The sequence below is a fragment of the Polistes dominula genome, unplaced genomic scaffold (assembly GCF_049000335.1).
Source record: "Polistes dominula isolate Pdom_NZ unplaced genomic scaffold, Pdom_raw_medaka contig_16, whole genome shotgun sequence".
In the NCBI taxonomy this organism is placed as follows: domain Eukaryota; kingdom Metazoa; phylum Arthropoda; class Insecta; order Hymenoptera; family Vespidae; genus Polistes; species Polistes dominula.
This window is the reverse complement of record NW_028301040.1, coordinates 533,949-560,000: the sequence shown is the minus strand read 5'-3', so window position 1 is coordinate 560,000 and position 26,052 is coordinate 533,949. Positions and strand designations below refer to the sequence as shown.

Here is a 26,052-nt window from a genome sequence, read left to right as displayed (position 1 = left end):
CGACGTTTCCATTCATCAGGTCGACCCCGGCGCGCGACCTCGAGAAATACCTTTGGTGGTACCACGTGCTCTACGAACTCTCTCTCCTCCTGTCCCCTTTAACCCCTTACCCCGTTCCGCTACTCCCAACCACCACCTCTACCTTCTCCCCTCTTACCCTACCTATCCTTTTGATTCTTTCTCGTGTTCGTCGCGATACCATTCTATTTTCATCTCTCTCACGGCCGATGCCAACTACGGAATCCACTTGACATCATCGTTCATTATGAATTTCCGGACCTTTACTTTCTTTCTTTCTTTTTTTCTTTTATCTTGTTCTCCTTTTGTTTCTCCATCTTTAATGGTTTCTTTTTTTTTCTTGTTCATTGATAATGCAATTTCAATTTACGTAAAGGGTATTTTTATATTTAGCGGAGGGATTTTAAATCTATTTAATGTTCTATTAATTTCAGGTTTATGTATGCATGTGTATGTATACATGGATGGGTTGACAAGTTTTCATCGTAACAAAGAAACAATTTTTTTTAGAAGATCTAATTTGCTACATAGTCTCGCAAACTTTTCGAAAAGAAAGGTTCAAAACTTTACAACCCTCCATGTATATATATATATATATATGATTCAAGGCCGATTTTGTTATGTAACACTCCAGATTTTAAATTTTCTTTTTGTTTTGTTTATCAACATGGATAGAAAGTAATTGAAAATTCGATGATATTAACGATATGTGCCTTTAGATACAAGATTTATCTAAAAGAAAATTACAAAAGAAAATATGGTAGATAATTTTTCGATATATTTTCATGACTACAGTAGTCGTCCAATATCAGGCGGGAAAGATTTAAATGTAAACTTTATCAATGCCGTAACTTACACGTTGATAATAAATGAAATATATAAGATATTGAAAAGATGAAAATAAAAAGAATTTGTTGAAAAAAAATAATTTGATAATTGGGTTGGTCTAGGAAAAATTAATAAGCATTTTAAATAAAATTATCTTGATAAATTAATATAGGGATGTTGTTTCGGTCGGTTCCCAGGTAAAACGAATATATTATTTAATATCAAATATATTTTTTTGTCTTTATAAGTTAACGTATTAATAATTAAAAAAATAAGAAAATAATTTTCTTGTTTTTTAAATAAAACTTAACTTGAAATTCGTGTCTTCTTAAATCTCCTACGGAAATATCCTCTACGTGGATCACGACTTGTTGGCAATGCATCATTTCCACCTGCGTACGGTACATTTGGTTGATTTAACTGTAATAAATTTACAGGTATAGGTATGCATCCTACTAAACAATTTACAGATTGCATTATTGTCAATGGCAATGGAGAGATTATGTAAATTTCTTCTTTTTCCGTGTCAACCCCACGAATTATTCCTACAAAAGCACCAAATGAAATCAAGAAAGTAGGATTAGTTTATTGAATAAATGAATTATAAAGGAAGTAATGTTATTTAATTATTATTTACCATAGCCATAGCAACTGCACAAAGGTGCTCTAGTTAATATACGAGGCTTCGATGGAACAGCATCTTGCAACATATCATTTGTCAAATCCACACCACACAAAGCAACCATATTACCATTGATTACATTTAATATATGTGAAGACGGTACATGTTCTTTAAGTAAAGCAATACTTAATGAAGTAAAAGGTGCACTGACAAAAATATAAACATATATATATAAGTAATTTCAGTGTTTAAAGAAAATTATTCAAATAAATCTTTATACTAACACGTATGGTACAGCTTCATTAATGTTGAGTGACGTAGTTCTATCATGAAACCAAGCAAATGTTTATTATTTATTAATTTAATATTATATGTGCAAGTAAAAAAGTAAAATAATGTTAAATATCTCACATGGAACTTTCATTGGAATTAATAATTCCACTTAAATAAGAAATCATAGCGAGTTCACGTTGTTGATATGGTTCAATGCTCCATGAATCGGTCTTTGATTTACGCTTCATTTCAGCATTTGTATTTATAATGTGTAATTCATGAGAACATGGTTTATTTAGATCTGCAATATTTTTACTCCATGAAAAGCCTGCAAGTGTCTGACAAAATATTATTTTCATATTTGTTACAACATAATATATAATTTAAAAAAAGGATTTATATTATAAAAAAAAAAAAAATAAAAATACTTACTTGATTATTTATAATATCGCTACTCAATAAATTAGCATAATTATTTTTTATCCTTTCAGATAATATTTGTACAACGAAAGAAGGCCGGAAAAGTTTGATTGTAAATACTATGATATCCCATCCTATACCATAGGTAAAACCCATTGTATTTATAACAATTGGTAAACGTGACATGACTGGACAACTTAACAATTTATTTGCTAACAATTTAAGGCCTTCAGTGTATCTCGTTATACATCTAGAAACATCAACACCTCCTATGTACAACTGATTTGTCGGTTGTTTTAAATGTGTAAAATTAGGCCCAGCTAATGGTTCATCGATCAAAGTATATGATATACTTTCCGGAGGTGTACATTCATTTTGACCAGGATCAACATCCACCAGAACAACCATCTTAGAAGTTTGTAATATGGTGTTTATTAAATAACGTGCTGTAGTTGATTTGCCAACGTTTTTACCACCGGCTAAAAGTGTACAAGACCAATCCTGGGAATGCCAACGATTTAAGATTTGTTCAGCAAGTTTTCCTGTTATGGTTGGATCGATTACCAATTTTTTATAATAATCATCACCGAAATAAAGATTAGACTGTACTATCATTTCTGCTCTTCTTATATCAGTCCAAGAATAATTGTTGACATTTCTTACTTTGGGAAATAATTTTTTGGGAAAGTATGAGCTTACAAATTCAGTTAGATTGTTCTCCAAATTCATTAATATCACTATCGACATACCCGGTTTGCATTGATCGATATCTGTTTTTAATAAATTTTGAATATCAGCAGTAATACCTTCCTGTGACAAATATGTCCATATATCTTTGTTGTGTGAAAGTAAAAATTTTTGACTGGTTTCTACAGGTATGAGACTGTATCCTCTAGGAGAATATACAGATATCGGAGAATTAGCACTGGTAATATGAGATCCATAAACTTCTATTGCACCATACAATACACTTATAGATAATTTGCCATTAAAACAGAAACTACTCTTTTCTTCCATAATTAACAATACCTTACTATTCAAACAATATAAACGTATCTTTTCATTGCAATTGGATTTCGTTGCATTAACATCATCCATATTCATTTGTAACGATGTTAACAATTTGTTCTCAAGAAAATAACAAAACAAGATTAAGCTGCACACGTTGGTTTTGTCTGTGGAGGGTAGAGGTTAAGGAGTAACATCTCTGTATATAAAAAGTGTCCGTTGAAATGCATTCAATTAGGGTGGCGCCACAGTAGCTTCAGGGTAAATTTTAAAGGAAGCGCCAAATATTAAAGTACAATTGAGAAATAAACAATTACAATACATTTACAATTGCTACATTCACACCATACCAAATGTCTACACCAGCGCCATTGTGGAAGGTTTTTGAACTGTTATTGATAGAAAACACTGCACACTTTTTCACGTTTTCTCCCATAAGAGATGTTACTCCTTACTTCTACCCTCCATAGTTTTGTCGTAACAATATTCACCATATTGTTCATATTGTTTTCCTAGCATTACCTGTACAACAGCATTGCCAAAACAACTGCAGCGCCACCACTATCTTCTTTTGAATAACGTAAAAAGATGATACTATATCTTGCTACGAAGAATCAAAATATTAAATTAATATATATAATATAAAAAGAAGTGAAAAATTTTTCATTCGAAATTACATTTTTGAAATGCCGATGATTAAGTTTCAAATTTAATTTTATAGAAAATTATATAAAACGATTGCGCGCATAAGATGGTCTTCTTTTCGTTCAACGTGCAGAAGTATCTTTTCCATTTTTGTTTATAAATTCTTAAATATTACTGTACATTATTAAATACAATATGTTTCAACATATTTGGAGCAAATGTATAAAATATATTAAATAATAATAATAATAATAAATTGAAAGAATTTTGTTGAAATAAATCATGTAATAAAAAAAAAGGGTCATCTCGTCATATACTGTCATATTAATCGTAAAACCGATTTTCTATATAATTGAATTAAACAAAAAGAAAAGACAATGATAAAAGAAAAAGAATAATTTTAATTAGTCAAATGTCCCTTTGTATACCCTTTGTATGTTTCATTTTATGAAACTTGAATAGTTAAAAAAATAATGTTGTAATTTTTCTTAAAAAATAAAACTGAATCAATCTGAAGTTCGTCTATTTTTACGTCTCATACGAAAATGTTCTTTACGTGGATCACGACTCGTTGGTAAAGTATTATTTCCACTTGCATGTGATACATTTGGTTGATTTAATCGTAATAAATTCATAGGCATAGTTATACTTCCTATTAAACAATTGACACGTTGCCTAAATACAAAAGGCAATGGAGAGATTATGTAAATTTCTTCTTTTTCCGTGTCAACCCCACGAATTATTCCTAAAAAAAAAAAACCAAATAATAAAATCAAGAAAGTAGGATTAGTTTGTTGAATAAATGAATTATAACAAATTGCCATCAGAATAAATAAGAACAAAAATGAAGAAACAATGTTAATTAATTGTTATTTACCATAACCATAGCAAATGCATAAAGGTACTGTTGTTAATATACGAGGCTTTGGTGGAACTGTTTCTGGAAACACAACACCTGTCCAATTGACGCCACACAGAGCAACCAGACTACCATTGATTACTTTTAATGCATTTGAAGGTGGTACATCCTTTTGTAGTAGAACGATGGTTATAGAAGCAAAAGGTATACTAAAAAGAAAAATGAACTTCTTTTTCATAACATATATTAGTAGAAAAATTGCAATGTTCAAGCTAAAGCTATTAGGATGATTCTTTGTACTAACACGAATGGTTCAGTTTCATTGATGTTAAGTGACGCAGATTGAGCACAAAACCTAGAAAATATTTATTTATTAACTTAATATTATATACAAGCAAGAAAGTAAAATAATTTTCAATATCTCACATGAAATTGCCTTCTGGATTAATGATTTCACTTAGATATGACATCATAGCGAGTTCACGTTGTTGATAAGGTTCCATGTCCAATGTCTCATTCATTGATTTACGCTTCATTTCAGCATTTGTATTTATAACATATAGCTCATGAGAACACGGTTTATTTATATTTACTTCAATATTTTCACTCCATGAAAAACCTGCAAGAGTCTGGGAAAATATTATTTTCTTATTTTTTACAACATAATATATAATTTGAAAAGGATTTATTATAAAAATAAAAATACTTACTTGACTATTTATGATATCACTACTCAATAAATTAGCATAATTGTTTTTTGTCTTTTCAGACATTATTTGTACAATGAAAGAAGGCTGGAAAAGTTTGATCGTAAACACAACGAGATCCCATCCTATACCCTCAGTAAAACCCATTGTATTTATAACAATCGGTAAACGTGACAAGGTTGGACAAAGTAATAAATTACTTGCTAACAATTTAAGACATTCAATGTATCTTGTGATACACCGAGTTACATTTACATCTCCTATGTACAGTTGATACACTGGTGTTAATAAATGAGTAAAATTTGGTCCAGCTAATGGTTCTTTGATCAAACTATAAGATACATTGCCAGGTGGTGTACATTCACTTTGACCAAGATCGACATCTACTAAAGCAACCATTCCAGTGATCGATAATAAGGTGTTTATTAAATAACGTACAGTAGTCGATTTTCCAACACTTTTACCACCTGCTATTAATGTACATGACCAATTATTAGAATGCCAACGGTTTATCATTTTTTCAGCAAGTATTCCTGTTATGGTAGGATCAATTACCAATCTTTTATAATTTTGAATATCAAAATAAAGATTCGATTGCAATATCATTTCTGCTCTCCTTCTGTCAATCCAAGAATAATATCTGACATTGCGAATAGTGGGAAATAATTTCATCGAAAAATAAGCATCAACAAATGTTGTTAATTTATTTTCCAAATTAATTAATGTAATTACTGCCATACCCGGTTTGCGATGGTTGATATCGTATTGTAATGCATTCTTTATATCAGGATTGATACCTTCCTTAGATAATGATGTCCAAATATCTATATTATTGCATGCATACTTATGACTATTTTCTATAACTACACAACTGTATCCTTTTGGAGAATATACAGATATCGGAGAATCAACTCTGGTAACATGAGATCCGTAAACTTCTATTGCACCATACAATACACTTATAGATAATTTACCATTAAAACAGAAACTGGTATTTTCTTCCATAATTATCAATACTTTATTATTTAAACAATATAAGCGTATCTTTTTATTATAATTTGACATGGTTGTATTTGTATTTGTTGTTATCGGTCTTTTAGATTTGGTGCATGATTTGTTTACATTATGCATCATTGCATCTTGAGTTTCACATTCTTGTACTTCATTATTATATTGTGTAGCATCAACGGTTGTCTTCTTTTTCGAAATATTATATCTAAATTGCGATCTCTCATTAGTATTCTTAGATTTTCTCCAATTTTTTCTATTACCAGATTGAGTGGTTGACATTTCATCAAAATTTATAGATTTCAAATAATCAAAAATTTGTTCTTTAGATACATTTTTATTTTCTTCCAATGAATCTGATAGATTTAATTCGGACACGCTCTGTCAATTGAAATAAAATGATTACTTAGAAATATCGATTAAACAAATTTCCTTAAAAAAATGATTCAATATTATGTTATTGATATCATCAAAATCTTATGAGATAATACTCTTATGATTTCTGAAGAACCAAGATTCATATTTGTTCCAAATATTTTCTTCTTTGTTTTTACTGAACTATCTATAGTTGAATTTAATAACTCACAGTGATTCCATTTGGAAAAAACATTCACGTTATCTAAAATTATAATAATTATTTACAACATTTCTTCAGATCATCAATTGATTAGAGTTGTGTGTGTGTGTGTATATAGAAAAATATGTTATACCTTTTTCCATACTGTCATCATTTTTGGATAAGATTTTTAAATCTTTTTTAGTTTTAATATTAAATTTATTATAACTTTGATCAGATGTAGTAGAAGAAGAAGAAGCAGCACATTCTGATAAAGAACGTCTTCTACTAAATTTACCTTTGTGTGATTTCTCAGAATTATGTTTATCACGATTCATTATTCCTTTTATAAATTTTATGATATAACATTTAATAACCTAAAATGTGATCAAATATTAAATAATTATTACCTCATATATATATGTTTCTCTTGTATTAAATTAATAAATTCATCAATTTAGTGCGAATACCAATTATGTTTACGTATTATCTAATATTTTGATAAAACCAAAATATACGCAGAAATGTCAATTTCAATAAAAAATTCCTATTGGTCCAATGGTGCATATCAGTTTCATTATCACATATTAGTCACATAACGTGGCGGGCTTTCAAATGAGTTTGAAAGCTAGTGAAATATTTCTAATTGAAAGAATTTGACGTCAGATGGCGCTTCAATAGTCATTCGATAGAATAACGTACGGTATGACTTCTTGTAAGGTAATAACTAATAACAGATAACTGTACTTAGTGCATACATACAGTTTAGTATCTACTAACAAAAATGGAGTTACCAGTTAAATATTGTTTGTGTGGTCGTTCTTATGACGCTGAGCAATTTATGATACTATGCGACATTTGTAAAGAATGGTATCACGGCGGGTAAGTATTGTGAAAGAAATCCATTGACAAAATGACACGTGCGTCACGAAGATATAAAACACAACGTTAAGTTAATGCTTTACAATTTCCAACATTTCTTCTAACATTGTAGTTTAATAACGATTATTCCAAAAATTGCATAGATCCTATATATTCATAAATATTTGTCAATTTTCATCTAAAAGTATGTATAACTTCGTATACAAAGGAATGTTTATTGATAGTATCATAACCTATACATTTGGTGATTATGTTATCCTTTTGATCAAATTAATTTGTTATTTGATATTTAGTTGTTTTCTATGTGTAAATTGTATTGATATCTTTATCCTAAATTGTTTTTTAAATTCAAATTCATATACATTAGTTTTGATGATGCATAAGTGATTTTTAAATGTTTTTATTCATTATTTAACACAATTTTGACAATACTCTTAAAGTTATCGATATTAACGTTGTTTACTTTATATGTCTGCAAAGGTGTGTAGCTCTAAAAGAATATATGTCATTAGACGTCGATAAATATCATTGTCCAAAATGTGAACCAATGCATGGACCATCTATTAGTAAGTAAAATGAATTCACTTATTGTTATCATACTAATGTGATTAATAAGATAGATTGTAAGAATATTTCCATATTTATATTTTAGTGAAAACTAGATCAAATTGGCACAGACATGATTATACCGAAAAGAATGCAGATTCTAAACCTGTTCAAACTGGGACAGAAGTATTCATTCGAGAATTAAAATCTAGACATTTTTCTAAAGCCGACGAAATAGTTAAACATGTGAGAGGACAACAATTAACACTGCAATATTTACAAAATAATGGATTTGAGACACCTATTATAATCGATGGAAAAGATGGTCTTGATATGAGCGTACCTCCTCCAAACTTTAGCGTTTACGATGTTGAAAGTTATATAGGTAAGATGATCAGTTAATTCTTCAAATAATATAATAATATAATTACACAGAATATATTGTATATTAAGAAGGAGAAATAAAATATTGATTATTATAATATTCATACATATTATATTATTAATTCAGGTGGAGATCGTGAAATGGATGTGATAGATGTCACAAGACAAAGTAACATTCGAATGAAATTACGAGACTTTGTAGAATATTACAATGACCCTTGTCGAACAAAAGTTTTTAATGTCATAAGTCTTGAATTTTCAAATACTGGGTATATCCATATTCATTGCCTTGCCATATATGGCTTTAATCGTATATAGGACGTATGTGTATAAATTGACAAATAAACGTTGCAGTCTTTCATCAATGGTCGAAGCACCATACATCGCGCGCAAACTTGACTGGGTAAACTCTGTTTGGCCACGCGATTGGCCTGAGGAAAGTGATATAAAGCGTCCCGAAGTACAAAAATATTGCCTAATGGGAGTCAAAGACAGTTTCACAGATTTTCATATAGATTTTGGCGGCACATCAGTTTGGTATCATGTATTAAAGGGTGAAAAAGTGTTTTATCTTATCAAACCGACACCAGCAAATTTACAATTATATCAGCATTGGATGTGCAGTTCTACTCAAAGTGAAACTTTCTTTGGAGATCAGGCTGATGCATGTTACAAATGCGTTATTAAACAGGGCCAGACTATGATGATACCAACAGGTTGGATACACGCTGTCTTAACTCCAATTGATTCTTTGGTTTTCGGTGGAAATTTTGTACATAGTTTAAATATTCCTATGCAGATACAGTAAGTACGTAAGTGAATATAAAAGTGTTAAACACACATATTGCTTCTCATTAAATATTCTATTTTACAGAATATACGAGTTGGAAAGAAAAATGAAAACTCCTGCCAAATTTCAATATCCTGGTTTTGAGACGATTAATTGGTTTGCTGCTAAAAAATTGTTAAAAGAACTGAAAGAATTAAATAATGAGGAGAAAAAATGTCCACCATATTTTTTACAAGGTGTTAGAGCGTTATTAAGTATTTTAAAACAATGGAACACTGATAAAGACGTAAGTAAAATATTTTGGTATATTTATTTTATTTAATATAGAAATGAAATTCTTTTTAATATTTTTATATTTTTATATAGTACAATATGGTCAGTAGAAGTCAAATACCAAATACGATAAACAGTCAAAAATTATTGAAAGATTTTAGTAAAGAAATACGTCACGCCGAGAGGTATTTGATATCATTAAATCCTCCTAAACCGGAGCGTGAAAGTAAAAGAAAGAAAAAGAAACCATTGAATAAAGATTTCGTAGATTATGATGTCGCAGATAAAATGGTAGAAAATCCATTTAAAGCTACGTTGAAAGAAACAAATAAAGTTGGGACTATAATTAATGATAGCATTGCAACTAATCGGCCACCATTAAAGTTAACTTTATCAAAACCTGTAATGTACCCTTATATTAAAAATACTTTGATGGAAGAAAAACACGTTAATAGTCCTACACAGAAACGTATAGCCAAGCCAGGAAAACAAAGTCCCACTGTTATCAGATTTAAATTAGGAAACAACGAAGTCGTTAGAAGTACAAATGATAATATCAATTTACAAAATAATTTTACTTCTAATCATGCTACTGTTACGAAAGAACTTTCTTGGAATCGTACATCTGTATATGATTTTCATGATGGTAGTAATGAAAGTGATTATGGTAGATTTACTATAGACGAGTCTCCAAAAGAAGAAGAAATTCTAAAGCTAACACGCAAAAACGAATTAAACGAGATTACGATGGCGACGTTGATGTTTTAAATGATATTCCCAAAAATGGTATAGAAGAATTGATTAAAGCATCTGTATATACATTAGGAAACGCTCCTCAAAGATTAGACGTTACGTATGTAACACATTTTTTTTATTTTTTATTTATATTTTTCTAATCGTTACAGAATCATTATCAGTCATATTTACAATTATTTTAGACCATCAACAATTCCACAATACAGTCAACCTGTGCCTCCTCCTCCTCCTCCTACTGGGTAAGTCATTATTACGTCTCGTAAGATTACTTTTAATATTCATTTATTTATTAAAGTGATTTATAATTTCAAAGCATGCAAATATAATGATTATTTTGGAGAATAGTTATATTTTATTTTTTGGTGTCTTAGTATTTATAAATTGAAAACGGCTAGTTCTGACAGGGCATCACCGTCAACACGTGAAGCTATTGCTGGGATGTTATCATTCAGCGAGCAGTGTTATTCAACGACATCGAGTAACTCCAGCAAACCAACTAAAGTAGAAAAAACACAACGCAACAACGACAATGATGACGACGACGATCACTTGATAGAAAATATTGACAAAGTTCATCAGGACGATGATTTTAGTAAGTTAATACATATATATATGTATATATTTGTATAAGAAATTAGACATAAATGATTAAAATTTCTAAATGAGAATGACTTTGATATTTTTAGTTTATCCTGCTTTGGATGCTTCTGACGATGAAGACTATATTTTCAAACCCAAAGCAAAAAGTCAAATAGATGAGGCATGGAATCCAAAAGCCAGAGTTGGACCACTCTTGCCAAAGACAAATCGACCAGCACGAGAAGGAGTTAGAAAAACTTCAGTTGAAAAAGGATTGGAAGCAGCAGCAGCGAAACGAGCTAAACAAGCGGTAGATTTGAAATTATTTCTTATTTATATTTTATTAGTTCTCTCTTTATCTCTTTTTCTCATTTTTTATTATGAAAAACAATTGTTTCATCTTACAAACTTATCCACACACACATATATATTATGTATGCAAATTAAATACATTTCATTTATTTCTAAAGAAATATTTTTAGTTATCTCTCCATTTAGATATATATATATATATATATATATATATATATATATATATATATATATATATTATCTATAATATACTTTCATTATTACATACTTGTATCATATAGGGTGAATATCTGGATAACGAGATGGACAAGATTACGAAGAAGAAATTGGTAGGCATATCATAATTTTCTTCATATAATTGTAATAGTCTGTAGATCTTGTTTTATGTATAAATAATTATTATTTTTATATATTTTAATTTACATTTTTAACTTGGATGATTAAATTACACATTCTCAAATATTCATCTTTTCATGCACGTATACATTTTAATCTGTATTTATATTTAATCAATAGATTTCTATTAAATGGCAGAATAAATCATTATTATTATTAATATATAAATTAAATAAAAATAATAATATATTAATTTTGTTATATGGTAGAATACAACCAAGAGGACATATAATAAGAAGAAACAAAAAGATACATCAATTGTAACGTCTGGTCCAACACCAATTGTACCTACAGAAAATATTGTCAAAACTAGCACTGGATATGGATCAATATTGACAAGTCCAAATAGGCTGAAAGATGTTAAAGCTAAGTTAGCAGCACCAGTTCCAATCGGTAAAGTATTTTTCTATTTTCTTTATTATCATTATTATTATTATTATTATGATTAAGTCATCTAGATAATAACATTTTTGAATTTTTAGAACGTAAGCCTAGAAAGGGAATGAAAACGGCTAAACAACGTTTGGGTAAAATTCTAAAACTTCATAAAATGATGCATTAGATAAAGAACTGACATTAATAAATTATATACACATCACATCATCATTCTTTCATTGATACATTAAATGCGTATTATTAGGTGTGTAAATTGTAAATACATATATATCAGATATAATTCAAAAAAAAAAAAAAAAAAAAAAAGGTGATTACGAGAACACCTATATTTATTGATTTTATCATTTAATAGTTACTCCATTGTCAATTTATTTTTTTTTTTTTTAATTCATTTTATTTTTAATATCGACCATTTCTTTTCACAGAAATGAATGGATGAATGAATGAATGAATGAATGAATAATTATTTTTATTATATAATATTTTAATTATTATTATTAATTGGCATTAGAAATTCAAAAGTTTATTGCTGCAATATTTGTAATACGTTACAGAGTGCGCTCTGGTGTGTGTCGCGATAATCAAGCGATGACGGATATAGTCGTCAAACACGCTTAACTGATTAATATTATTATTATTATTATTATTCTCTCTTTCTTTCTTTTTTCCTTAAAATTCATGTTTTTTTTTTTTTATATCAATTAATTTATAAACAAATATAAAAATTTAATATATGATCTGAGAAAATACGAACTTAATGCCAGTTATGAATCTCATTAACAAATACGATTGATATAGTGCAGTAAACTTTAACAAAATATTTTCTTTCTTTCTTCTTTTTCTTTTTCTTTTTCTTTTTCTAATGTCGAAATATATAATATTTAGTATAAATCTAATTCTATAAGATTTTTGTTACTTAGTTTGTATTTATATAGAGAGGCTGTAGAGTACAGAAAACTGTTATACATTCAGTGTTATAGTAAATCATGTATTATTTTAACACACAAGCTCTACATTGTTATTCCATGGTATACTGTATACGAACATGTATACTATTTTGCTGCCTGGGTAATCTTAATGTTTATTTATTTTTATTATTATTATTAATGTTAATTTCATTGGACGACATGAAAACTATCATGAGAACAAGAATTTCTATATAATTATTATACATATATATACATATATATACACATATATATGTAAAGGATTAATTATTCTCTTACAGAAATGCGATATTAAGATATTTCAAGATTTAATATTAATCTTTTATCTTAACACTTTATCTCTCTCTCTCTCTCTCTCTCTCATACATTTTCTTCATCCAATATGTTTTCTCTTAGTATTTTATATTTAATGATAAACGTAACGTATTAATATAAATATAAAGATTTACTTATATATATATATTTTTTCTCTTGGCTTTACTGAATCAACAACAAAAAATTATCTTTTTCCAAATTATCATTTAACTGAATAAATAATTATCGATAATAATAATAATAATAATAGTAAAGAAAAAAAGAATAAAAAAAAAAAAAAAAACAAGAAAAAAATCATAATAAAAACTTAATCTTATATCATTTTTCGTACTAATTGTAAAGAAGTATTCTAGGATTACGTAAATTTCTAATCGTATGAATATGCTTGTAAATATTCAAATTCATGATATAACGATAATAATTATATATTCATCAAAAGAAAAAAAAAAGAAAAAAGATAAAAAACAAATTTCTAATCTGACATATGCGATAAAACTACGTATAAAAATGAATTGAAAACAAATATACATACATACATACATTTATACTAAAGGGTTGTGACGATACATTACTTTTATGATGATTTCATATTTTTGTTAACATAACAATTTATAATTAACAAAGCAATATATGATAATATTGGGGGGGGAGGGGAGGGGAAAGTATTCGTCTTAGTTAAATCCTATTGGATTGCAATGATGAAATATTCTTCTTCTGATTTATGCTTAGTATCAGTTTTTTCAATTCTTATTCTAACAAACAAACAAACAAACAAAAAAATAAATAAATAATATCATCGTGCGTTATCGTTCAAGCATTTACTTAATAACCAGGCTGTATACGTTTATATAAGATACAATAATATTAAATGAAGAAAATACGATAAGATAAAAATAATATATATATATATATATAAAATCAAACGTACAGTTCAATCAATTTGTATAAATTTTTCATGTCTGGACTTTGATATATAATAAATACAAATAATCTCAATTTTAATTCACAAAATATATTGTCAGCACATATTCTTCTTTGAATAAAACAGTAACATTATGTTCATATTTTTACTTATAAAATATAATAGTCAAACATTGTGGATTAAAATTGAGACAAATTGTATATTTAAGAAAATATTATGTAATGATACTTATATTTATGATATCATCATCCTTACTTAGCATTATATATTTACTATCATGCATATATATATATATTTAATATATTTTATACTTATTAGTAGTATTATGGAATGTATGATTAATTAATTTTTTAATTAAATCCAAAAGAGGACTTGAACAATTTATTTATAATATTTAAATAATAATACTATTATTACTATTATTATTATTATTATTATTATTGTCCAGACATATTACGATTAATTGTAAGAGAGGCTGTTGAGAATAATTTTATGCGACAAATCAGATTTCAATCAGAAATAATATTTAATTGACAACAAAAAATACACTTCATTACATACTTACAATGAATATTATTAAACTATTATAATTGATTAAATTTAACATTGAGGACTATCGAACTCTTGTGATCTTACAATTCTTGATCTAGATATTTGTAAAAGCGTCAAACTTATAGAAACGTAACGTTGTGCATTTAAATGAGCAATTTATGTAGATACTTGCAAAATGACTGATTTGTACACCGAAGCATAATGCACCGTGTGAAAACAAATTGAGAAACGAAAAACAACAAAAAAAAAACAAAAAATAAAAGAAAATGAAAAATGCAAAAAAAAAAAAAAGAAAAAACAGAAAAGAAAAACAACAACAACAATAATTTATCAATAAGATTTTGTTAAAATGAACGTTTTTACTATTCGCTAATATAGTTTTAATGCAAATAACTATTGAAAGATCTAATCTCGACGTTAATGATAAATTCTGATAATCAAATTATAAGTAATCTGAACTTTTTTTATAATATCAATGCTATCCTTACAAAAAAAAAGAAAAATGTCTCGTGCAGATACATCGATTAAAAAAAAAAAAAAAAAAGAAAAGAAATCTATTAATTGTGTACTGCAATCTCTAATGTGTTCAGTAAATTATAAATGACACTATGTAAATTATATGATGTATGATTCAAAATATGTTAAACATTTTGAAGCACAAAATCTCCAATAAAACTAAATGGTATCTATTTTTCATTAAATACTTTCTTATTATCTGTTCTTGTTTTTTTTTTTATTATTATTATTTTTAAATAAATTCAATTAATCTTTTTCACTCGAGCATGATGTAATTCAATTTAATTTATAGTTACAATATGTATATTTACACAAATGAAAAAGAAAAAAACATAAGTTTAATCTATAATATAATTCGAATATTTAAAAATAATATCCGACATTTTGAAACATACCAACCTAATAACATTAACAGGTATAACCATTACCGACCGAGACATGTCATTTTTTATAGAAATAATTTTTCAATATAAATAATTATCTCGATATCTTGTATTTTACTTATGTAATCTATTATTTCAAATGTTGTATATTTTATTTTTTTTTTTAAAGATAATGATTTTGCAATTATATAGATTATCTAATTTTAGTAAATATATATATATATATTTATATAATAAATATATTACATATATATATATACATGTATATAAAAATATAAAAATACAATTATTTTTAAATGTACAAACGTATAGGTCAAGATCGAGATTATAAGTTACTTTAAATCTGGGGGTAATCGAAAAATGAAGGATTCAAACTTGGCAACATTGGAACAGTTCATGCCACAGTATTCGGTCAGACGCCGTACGGTGCGTTTCGTATTTGGAGTTGTGCTTCGCAATTATCGGATTTACAGTTCAACAAAGTCTAATTCGAAGACATTGACAAATTTTTATGTTAATTTAGTAATTCGTTTTTACATAGAAAGTGTTCGAGAATATCATACGTTCACGTTCATCCAAACGATCGGCTTTTAAAAGTTATTTCTATTTGCACGAAGTCTTCATTTATTGTTATATTGTTTTCTTTTTTCTCGCGTGATATTATACTAATTTAAAGAGAGAAAGAAAGAGAGAGAGAGAGAGAGAAATAAATAAATAAATAAACGTAAATTATTATCGAGATTATCGTATAACATTGGTTTGCGAATCAATAAGTATTATAGAAGTAATAAACGGTGCGTGTGACGTACGATATTACCGACCGAGTCAAAGAGAGTGATTTTAGTTTAAAGTTTAACCGACAGACGGCAACCGTGCGTGCTCTATTTGTGTAAGTGTGTGTGTGTGAGTGTGTTGTTTGTGGAGCTGTGTGAAGCAACGAGGAGGCCATTGTAACGTGACGTTCTCAAGGTAGGTGCAAAAGAAAGGAGAAACTGGAGAGAGTTCGTTAATTGTATTTGCTTAAAAGTGGAACAAGTTATCATTGAAACAAAAGAGAAATATTACAAGAAGAAGAAAAAAAGTAATTACAATTTTGCAGACAAATATGGCGAATTTAATCGAATCAAATAATTATTTTTATGAAGCAGACAAAAAATTACGTATATATGTTTTCTTTAGTTAATTTAATAATTTTGTATTATTTCTTAATATATAAATATCATTCTACGTTAGAAAAAATAAAATAAAACTACTGACTTGGAGGAATTAAATCACTAACAATAAGATAAAGTTACAAAGATAAGATTTATTTGGCAAAGCAACATATAATTACGCACACTAGTAACATGACGTTCTCGCATCAGCGTTTTATGAACCATGCGATAATATGACTATCTATCTTATTATATATCCCTAATTATTTGCTGATATAATATTGATTTTATTCATAATGCCGGAGACGATTAAAATTGCCGAAAAAAATATCAAACATGTTCTCTGAATTATCACACAACAAGTATGAATCATCCATTCTTATTTGTTGTTTATCTTATTATTTCATAATAACGAAAGTCATTATGAATTATCAACCTGACATAATTAGACTATATAAAAATAAATATTAAAAAAAAAAAAAAAAAAAAAAAACTGTGCGATCTTTGATTATAAGTGTGAGTTAAAAGTTCTTAGATGATTTTCAAAATAAATTATTTATATTTTCAAGACATTTCAAGATTGTGGTTTAATCTTCTAATTTTATCAATTGAGCTTTTAATTTTTACAATACAAAAATAAAAACATTATTCTAAAAAGTTTATTAAAAGAAAAAAGAAAAAAGATGAATGGATTTTAAAAATCATTTATGAATTTTTGACCTGCCTAGGAACTTTTAGTCCATCTAGGAATTTTTGGCACACCTTGTATTTGAAAAAAAAAAAAAAGTCAAATAACAGATGTAGAATACTTATGAAAGAATTGTAATTTTTGTATCGCGAATGGGGGTGGGTGGGGGTGGGGAAGAAGAGGGTAAAGGAATAAACAGGCACGCGCGGGAGAGTATATTAATAGGCTGAAAATAAGATTGGAAAGTAATTTTTAAACGCCAGTCATCTTGCTGTCTAGTAATGCTGGTTGTTTGGCAAGGAGCCCGCCGTTGCCTGAGTTGCAGCGGGCAGCTCACCAATCAAGGCTGCCAACTAGGCCAGCAACGTCATCATTGTGGGCCAATCGCGGACAAGCTCGATCGGTATCAACTCGTCGATACCCGGTGAGTAGCGATATTTGTGCTTGATCATTTTTATACCGAGATCATAATAAAAATAATCATTATTTCGGATCGGTATAACTATTCAAATTAGAAAGATTATATGAAAGAAGAAGATTAATATAATCGAATCCATGAAGATTGGAAAAGAATAAAGCAATTAAAAAAGAAGAGGAGAGCAAAAAATAAACAAAGAGGAAAATTTTGCATCGAAAATTGTTGCGTTGTTGTTTTTCATTTAAAAAATATTATTACATAAAAATGATGTGACTTCAACATGATCTAATCTGATAATAGATTATTGATACTGTTTGTAATCTTGTCAATTTTTCTTATGTGCATTAGAAGTGGATAAGAAGAAACGGAGAGAAGGTTTATTTCATGTCAATGCACTGCACGAGGTCGGCCAATTCTTTTTGCCATTTATTGACCTAACCAAATTGATCTCCGTTCATCTATCGTGGAAAAGTTTGACGGTCATTAAAGGCCGTCGTCGTCCATGATCCGTCGACCCGTATCTTTAGACAAACGACTTATTTGCAATAAGTCTAATAATAAGTGACAAGATGTATTCTTTTCTCGATAATAAGTTTTTATTTGGAAAGAAAGAACCTCAGATTTTGAATATTTTATTTTGGATTTTTTTTTCTATTTTACATTATATATTATAAATAAACGTTTTCTTGCAATTAGCATAAATGAATTATTGCATTTACACGCGTAATTGAAGCTAGACAAATTGGGGTAAAAGATAGGCAAGTTATCTAAACTTATTTGAAATTAATAAAATAAATAATATGTAAAACTGCATATAGAGATAATATTAATTATCGAGTGTATAGATAACATTGAGAACCACTGTTACGAGTAATACGCCAATTGCTTAGCAGTAATGGTCACGTGACCATACATTCCGTTATCGCCTGATGTAATAAAGTGGCGCCGAATTTAATATTTAAATTTTAAATTGATAAAAAGAAAAAAGATCGAATATCGCACATTTAAATGAGAGGAAATAAAACAAAACAAAATAAATAAAATGAGATAAATAAAATCATTGGAAATTTACTAGAATTTATTACGGAATATATTTAATATCTGAAGAGAAAGGAGAGAAAGAGATATACGAAATTTAGACATCATTGATGAGAAGAGAAACAAATTAAAATTCTTAAATCACGCCACTCGTGGCCTCAATATCACAGAAGAGCACAATTTCCACTTCAATATCTACTTTTTATTTTTATTTTCTTCTTTCTTTTTTCCTTTACTCTGATAAAATGAAAATATGAAAGAAAGAGATAGACAAATACAAGACAGTTGCAAAAGAAAGAGTAAAAAGGTACAGTCACCGGAAGATAACATTCAATAAAGAAAAATTAGTGTTGATTATTATCAAATGAATAAAAATAGGGATGAATAAAAAAAGTAAAACGTGTAGTGTGTGTGTGTGTGTGTGTGTGTGTGTCTGACAGCCGAACAGAAAGAAAAAGTTAAATTCGTTGATATTTGAGCATAATGACATTATAATGTTATCGACAAATATCGTCGCGTGGTTCACGGTCGAACGTAAAACCTGCTTTGCTTCAAATCACTTCGTCAGTTGACTAACGAACGTCGGAGCGTTCGCATCTCTTTTTACGTTGCTTATACATATTTTTCTTCGTGTATATTTATTGTGCGTATTTATAAATATATATATATATATAGTAGTGTAGTCGCATGATGTGTGTACGTATGTTTGCATTTTTTTCATTTAATTTAATCAATTGTCGGTCAATATTCTCACGTCAAACGTACTTTGATTTTAGTATTTAATCTTATTTAATTTTATATTTAAAATTGAAAAAAAAAAAGTATTAGGTGGACCGGAAAGTAATATCGTTTCTACAAATGTCAAATTTTGTATATTTTTATCAAAAACCGATTGATTTTTATCAATTTGATATTAAAAATTTGCATACTAGATGAAGAAAGGTTGTTGATAACAAAGTTGATTATGTTATTGATTAAAAATATCAATTTGTTAGAAATTTATTCTTTTGAATTTAAGGTTAGAAAGTGACATTACTTTCCGGTCCACCTAATAAAAGGAAATCATAATTAAACATTTACACGAATCGCGTAGCATACTTCAAGATAGTTCGGCAACCATCGTTGACGTTTCATTCGATTTGAGGTTAATTTCTGGAGTGACAGATCGAGACATCGAAATGTTTTTCTTTTTCTTTCATTATTTGATTTTTTTTTTTAAAGTTCGTTAAAAGTTGAAAGTGAGAATAGGGGTAATAATCAAGTAGCCTTGATTCAAGTGTTAAGAGAAGTAAGTGTTGTGTATAAATTTCGAGGTGTATAATATTGTCATTATTGCTTCCTCTGCGTTGAATTAGTGTCGAGGTGAAGGACATCGCGTAAAAAGAGCGAAGGTCGTTCGTTCGAACGGTATGTACTTATGCATTGCATACTTCACTTTGTTCAAATGAGAAAGGATTAATACGCGTGTTTTGTATATTCAATTAAGTATTTTTTATTTTAAAAACAACCACGCTCGAGTATTTTCTTTTTTTTTTTTTAATCTTTCAATACCAATCATTTCATTTATTAAGTTAATTAATTACTTGCAAGGAACTAAAATATGCTATTTATTACATTTTTACTTGATACAATTGTGAATGGTATTTTTGAGGTTAATTGTCAAAGTAACATTCGTGTACGTTTGTATATAATCTCATTAATTAAATCGAACTGTAGTATGTTGATAATGCAAGTTTTACATTGTTCTTGTTGTGGTAATCGTGGCGAATTAATCGATTCGAAAGTGAACTATACTCGTTCGAAAACTGCATCGATTTCTATTGTCGTCGTATATTTCGTAAACATTCTTATATACTTATATACATATGTTATCTTGTAACAGGATCTAAGAAAACATATATTCGATCTATCGTTAGCAAATAGAATTCCAAATTTAAAACGTAATTAAATTTTCGTTTCTATTTATTTAATTAATTATCTACAAATTTTTTATAAATAATATATAACTTTTCTTTACAATGCTAGATTTATTTTCTGATTGAAATACGTTAATTGTAATGAACGCAATTAGTGGGGGAAAAACGTATATTCGATTTTAATGACTTAATTAAGATTAAAAGATAAAACAATTATATATATATATATATTTGCAATGGCTGCTACGAGACGATGGATGATTCGGCTAGTTGGCACGTGGTTATTCTCGGTTATCTTCGATATCGTTCGGACGTGTTCGTTCGTTGTCTGGCAGCAAGCCTCGTTGCACGTGTCCGTGCTCTCACAATCAGTCAAACCAGTTTGTTCCGGGTCGTCAACGAGCATAGGTCAGTTGGAGGTGTTTTGTTGTTCATGATCGAAAACTAATTCAAATTATTAAAAAATATTTTTTTATGTCAATATTATTCAATCTTTCGATATTCTTAATCAATTTCACATTTTTTTCCACGACTCAAGTAGTGATAATGAAAGCCAATAAAAACGATTGTTTCATTTATTTACTGTATACGAAGTAAAAAATTACATATGACAAGGAAATTTGATTGGTTGATGTTTCTTCAAAATGGCGAACAAAAGAATCGTACACAATTTAAAGATAATATTTCAAAGTATTATTTCCACATTTAAATATATTAATAATTATCTATAATAAATTCACAAAATAGAAGTTTTATTAATTATTTATAAATATTATAATTATTATTAGAATTTAATTGTTTGATTTTTCAAATTAATTGTGTTCGTACTTTTAAAAGCGTATCTTGTTCAGAGAAGAGTGAAGGCATTTATTGAAGTAGGAGGGGGTGAGGGAAAAATTGGAATAGGGAAGGGGAGAAAGATGTTGACAGAAGAGTGGGAGAGGAGAGCAGGTTTTGGTTAGGAAGAGAGGGCAAAAGAGAGTTAGTCTTGACTTGTTGGTACATGGTTACACTCTACGAACAGTCATTTACGTATTACGATACGTCGTGCTGTGCGTGTTACGTTTTCATTTCTTAGCAACGCGTAGCTATTGAATCAAATTTCGCCATTAGACAAATCATACGATCGATATATATATATGTATTATTTTTCTTTGTACGAACGAATTTGTATGAAATATTTTTATTGATCTTTCCCTTTTGTTTTTTGTTTCTTTTTTCATTAACTAGATTATAATTCGCATAATATTGGAAAAGAAAAAAGTGGATTTTAATAGTGAATCAGTGTAAGAAAAAAAAAAAGTGCTGTTCTTAAATCGAAAATCATCATGCAAGGCCGCTTCCCATTGGTCGATTTATTCCAGGTACGTTCGAATTTAACTTTCGCGCCTTATCTCTCATCATTGGCTCGCCTGGTCACGTGTTCGTTCTTTGGTCAATAATTTATAAAGAATGAGTTTCAATGATCACGCCTTTTTCTTAACTTAAACGTTTAATATTATTTCTGCGAATATATGATTTCTCTTATCTTATTTCTTTTCATTTTCTTATCCTTCTGGATTTAGGTTAAGTCTTTCTGCGAATATCATTTTTCCAATCTTATTTCGTTCCCTTTTCCCATTTCTTCACCATTTTGGTTAAACGTTTCTACAAAAATAATTTTCTTTTAATCTTTTATTCCTTTTCGATGTTTTCCCCAGCGTTTAGATTAAACATTTCTGCAAAAATAATTTTTATAATTTATCTGTTCTTTTCTTCTTCTTTTTTTTTCCTTTAACAATTAAATTAAATATTTTCCCGAATATAATTTGGAGTTTTATAAACGTTTGATTTTTTTTTCCCCCTTTCGTTGATAGCATTCAACAATATTAATTATAATAATTGTTTTTTTTTTTTTTTTTTTTTTTACGTTGATATCAAATATATTTAAGATTTTGTTAAATCTTTTCCTTATCATTGTCTTATCACTTATCACGATACAAAAGAAAATGTCTTTTAAACTGTGTATAAGTCATTTCGTATAATTGAAATCAAAGATGTGTCTTTTTTAATTTCAAAATATGTAGAATAAAGTCGTAAAAATAATTGATTTCATCATTTCGAGGTACAAATATCCAAGAGGTACGTACGTCTTTCTCTTTTCGGTAGGCTTACGTAATATTTACTACGTCATTCGAGTTTCGCGCGATGACCCGCCATACGTCAATCCGATGCTGTTTTAATGGCGCGATTAAAGTATTTATTTGAATTTGATTGAGAGGTATGAATCTGATTGGTCCAATAGATATTATTCCATTCTATAGATTTAAACAACAAAACATTTACATAATTGTTACTTTCTCGAAGTATTAACAATTGATGTATTTTTTTTTTTTTTTCAAAGAAACATAACCTGTAAAAGTAAACGTTTATTTTACATATTAATACCTCGTAAATTTGAACATGCAAAGTCTAAAGGTTTCAGATTAAGATATGTGATTGTTGATTAATTGTCAATATTTTGTTACTGCTTTATTTTTTCTTTTTTTTTTTTGTAATAAAAGTATATAGGAAAAATACAAATTTTTGATGAGATCAATAAGTATATATGCGTAGAAACATTATTATGACGTGTATTGAATTAATTCAACCCTCCATCGTTTCAATGTAACTTCGTTCCTACGTCGGAAGTCAACATCGTTGGAAGTATACTTAATCGAACGGATATTATGCATATAGGTTAGATCACTGTTGCAATTTTAATACATTTTACAATAATTCAATAGGATTTGTATGAATTAAAGCTCATTTGATTCACTTGTTTCCATTAATTGATCTTAATAGTATTTTGATACTATAATTGAAAATAATTATCGTTGTTTTGACTAGTTTTATTTAAGATAACATAAAATAAAGAAGTAGAAATAGATAATGAAAATTTTACATTATTATTAATATTATGATTATTTTGTTTTATGTTATAATAATGTGAGACATCGTCATAAAATGGAGGACTTTCTATTATATGATTCAAAATATAACAATTCTTTTTTAACATACATTTAACGTGGCAATGTCACAATTGAAAACTTGCCAAAATTGATTTTAAACTAAGGACAGATGAACATTTATTATTAGATTCAAATGCTAAAGAGTAAAGAGAAGACAAACATCTTTTTTCAATAAATATTCTTCTTCAACTTTTTAACATTAACAATTATTAATAATAATTTTTTAAACATGTTATTATCGATTATCGTCATTCATCGATACGACGCGTCATTTTCAAATCAATTTATTTTACTTAGGAAAAATAAAACGAAACGATTTCCAAGAAGATTTCAGCACACAAAAATTTGAGGATTTTCTTTTTTTTTTTTTGTATGTCACGTTGGATAAAATTAGCTTAGAAAATTGTAGTCGCTATCATCGACAACGATTTGTTCACCTACATTCAAGGCCAAGTAACGCAAAGGTCACAGGAAAAGAAACGTTAGACAAAAAATGTTAAATAGATTCGAAATAAGTTATCGACCAATCAGATTGCATGTTTTATAATGATTATATATAGAATAAAAAAAAAAAAAAAGAAGGAAGAATTGTCATTGGAAGATTTGAATAAACAAGAGCGACAAACAGTCAAATTAAACATTACATTTGAAAAATCAAAAATAAAAGATATTATGTCAATTGTGTAATAAGTTTATTAAAAATCGATCAATCAGATAACGTTTAATTAAAGGATAGAATAAAAGTATCATAATTGACGGCAATAAAAATGACGCCATATTGGATTTCGATTTAATTTGCAATATTTAATCGCAATTTACATAATATAATAAAATATATATCAAACGTGACAAGGATATTCCGAAATCGTGTAATTAATTGAATAAATCTTTTATATTATCTACCGGCTTTATTATAAACGATTCGGAGAAAGCGGACGCGACACGGACGTGCCTTCAAGCTAGAAACATTCTGATTGGTCGGTTTTGTGGGCGTCAAACGCGAGACCTTCTCTGATTGGTTAAGCTGGTTATCGGATGAGGGGCTCGGCCTAAAGTGGTTCTCAATTTGACGGAGAAAAAGGATTGGTTGGTAAGAAGAACCCAAGCAGCACGTTTAAGAAACGTGTGTTGCGTTCATTTCTTCGAATCTTGCATCACATTTTCTTAGCTTGATCCATTGAAATTGTAATTATTTTTGATCTTTTATCTTTTTCTTCTTTAGTCTTCTTTACGTATTTGTAATAACCTTTTATAATGTTGATTTGCATGAAACTTATTCATCCGAACAGATATATTCCAAATATTTCAAATATGAAAAACACCTTTTTTGTATTTTTATTGAAAATAATTTGATTTTAAGGGTTGAAATTATTTCTTATATATATATATGAATATTTTATTTGATAAAATTTAATATTATTTTATCTCTTTTTTTAAACTTTTAATTTAATTTTCTTTTCTATTCTTTTTTTTGTTATAGATTGACGACCTACCGCCATGCGGCACGAATTACTGAGTATGTATTAGATAATATAATGTTATATATAATAATAATAATAATAATAATAATCTTTTTATGGAGATTTGAATCATATTGCGTTACTTTCAATGCCAAGGATTCTATGATTACACATGACTATTCATACATATACTGGAAGGTTACTGATATTTTATTATTCATTTAATTCTCAAGTTTTCTCAGGTGTATTTTCTTTTTTTTTTTTTTCACGCATGTATACTTTATTACTAATCTTATAATAATAGATTTGTTAAGATTATTCCTTTATTCATTGGTAACAAGATAGAATTCTTATTATCTTTACAAACATAATTAGTGGGGGGGGGGGAGGAAATAAAAGTAATTATCGAAACAGTATTACAAATTTGGAATCATTTTGTTACCTCCTGCATACGTTATTTTTTTGTATTTTACTGCTTATATTTTCAGTTTCTTT

At 28.0% G+C, this 26,052-nt stretch overlaps 4 protein-coding genes and 1 long non-coding RNA gene across 10 annotated transcripts in view; 3 read left to right on the top strand and 2 right to left on the bottom strand.

Moving 5' to 3' along the window:
- The window catches only part of LOC149031774 (uncharacterized), a 6,067-nt gene extending 3,703 nt beyond the window's left edge, over nt 1-2,364 (top strand). Inside the window, exon 3 of the long non-coding RNA XR_016177352.1 lies at nt 2,233-2,364. This is a non-coding gene — a long non-coding RNA (uncharacterized LOC149031774). The remainder of the gene's footprint in view (nt 1-2,232) is intronic.
- On the bottom strand, nt 1,058-3,721 carry LOC107070808 (uncharacterized). The gene is made up of 5 exons (XM_015329327.2): nt 2,174-3,721; nt 1,880-2,079; nt 1,753-1,791; nt 1,484-1,674; nt 1,058-1,391 (listed from the first exon to the last, which is right to left on the bottom strand). Exons 1-5 carry the CDS (start codon nt 3,263-3,265, stop codon nt 1,153-1,155), a joined length of 1,761 nt encoding a protein of 586 aa, XP_015184813.1. The 5' UTR covers nt 3,266-3,721; the 3' UTR covers nt 1,058-1,152.
- Nucleotides 3,722-4,195: 474 nt separating this feature from the next.
- Nucleotides 4,196-7,550, bottom strand: LOC107070807 (polynucleotide 5'-hydroxyl-kinase NOL9). The gene is made up of 8 exons (XM_015329326.2): nt 7,415-7,550; nt 7,099-7,321; nt 6,880-7,007; nt 5,384-6,769; nt 5,100-5,302; nt 4,978-5,028; nt 4,692-4,882; nt 4,196-4,559 (listed from the first exon to the last, which is right to left on the bottom strand). Exons 2-8 carry the CDS (start codon nt 7,280-7,282, stop codon nt 4,321-4,323), a joined length of 2,382 nt encoding a protein of 793 aa, XP_015184812.2. The 5' UTR covers nt 7,283-7,321; nt 7,415-7,550; the 3' UTR covers nt 4,196-4,320.
- Nucleotides 7,551-7,680: 130 nt separating this feature from the next.
- LOC107070822 (histone lysine demethylase PHF8) lies at nt 7,681-15,695 on the top strand. Its single transcript, XM_015329345.2, is given in 14 exon segments — nt 7,681-7,826; nt 8,307-8,392; nt 8,479-8,757; nt 8,884-9,025; nt 9,111-9,560; nt 9,631-9,832; nt 9,913-10,510; nt 10,513-10,672; nt 10,758-10,814; nt 10,971-11,167; nt 11,262-11,464; nt 11,748-11,795; nt 12,072-12,255; nt 12,345-15,695. Coding segments are annotated over 14 exon segments (2,784 nt in total). The 5' UTR covers nt 7,681-7,728; the 3' UTR covers nt 12,425-15,695.
- A 611-nt stretch (nt 15,696-16,306) lies between these two features.
- LOC107070777 (trehalase) overlaps nt 16,307-26,052 on the top strand; it is a 39,075-nt gene continuing 29,329 nt past the window's right edge. The window contains exons 1-3 of one of the 6 annotated variants that reach the window (XM_015329283.2): nt 16,307-16,862; nt 18,015-18,159; nt 25,578-25,613. In XM_015329283.2, coding sequence (XP_015184769.1) covers nt 18,017-18,159; nt 25,578-25,613 — 179 coding nt within the window. In that variant the 5' untranslated portion in view covers nt 16,307-16,862; nt 18,015-18,016. Of the gene's footprint in view, nt 16,863-18,014; nt 18,160-20,294; nt 20,599-22,092; nt 22,472-25,577; nt 25,614-26,052 lie in introns of those variants that run through there. The other 5 variants (XM_015329285.2, XM_089174854.1, XM_089174853.1 and 2 more) reach the window with 5 other exon arrangements.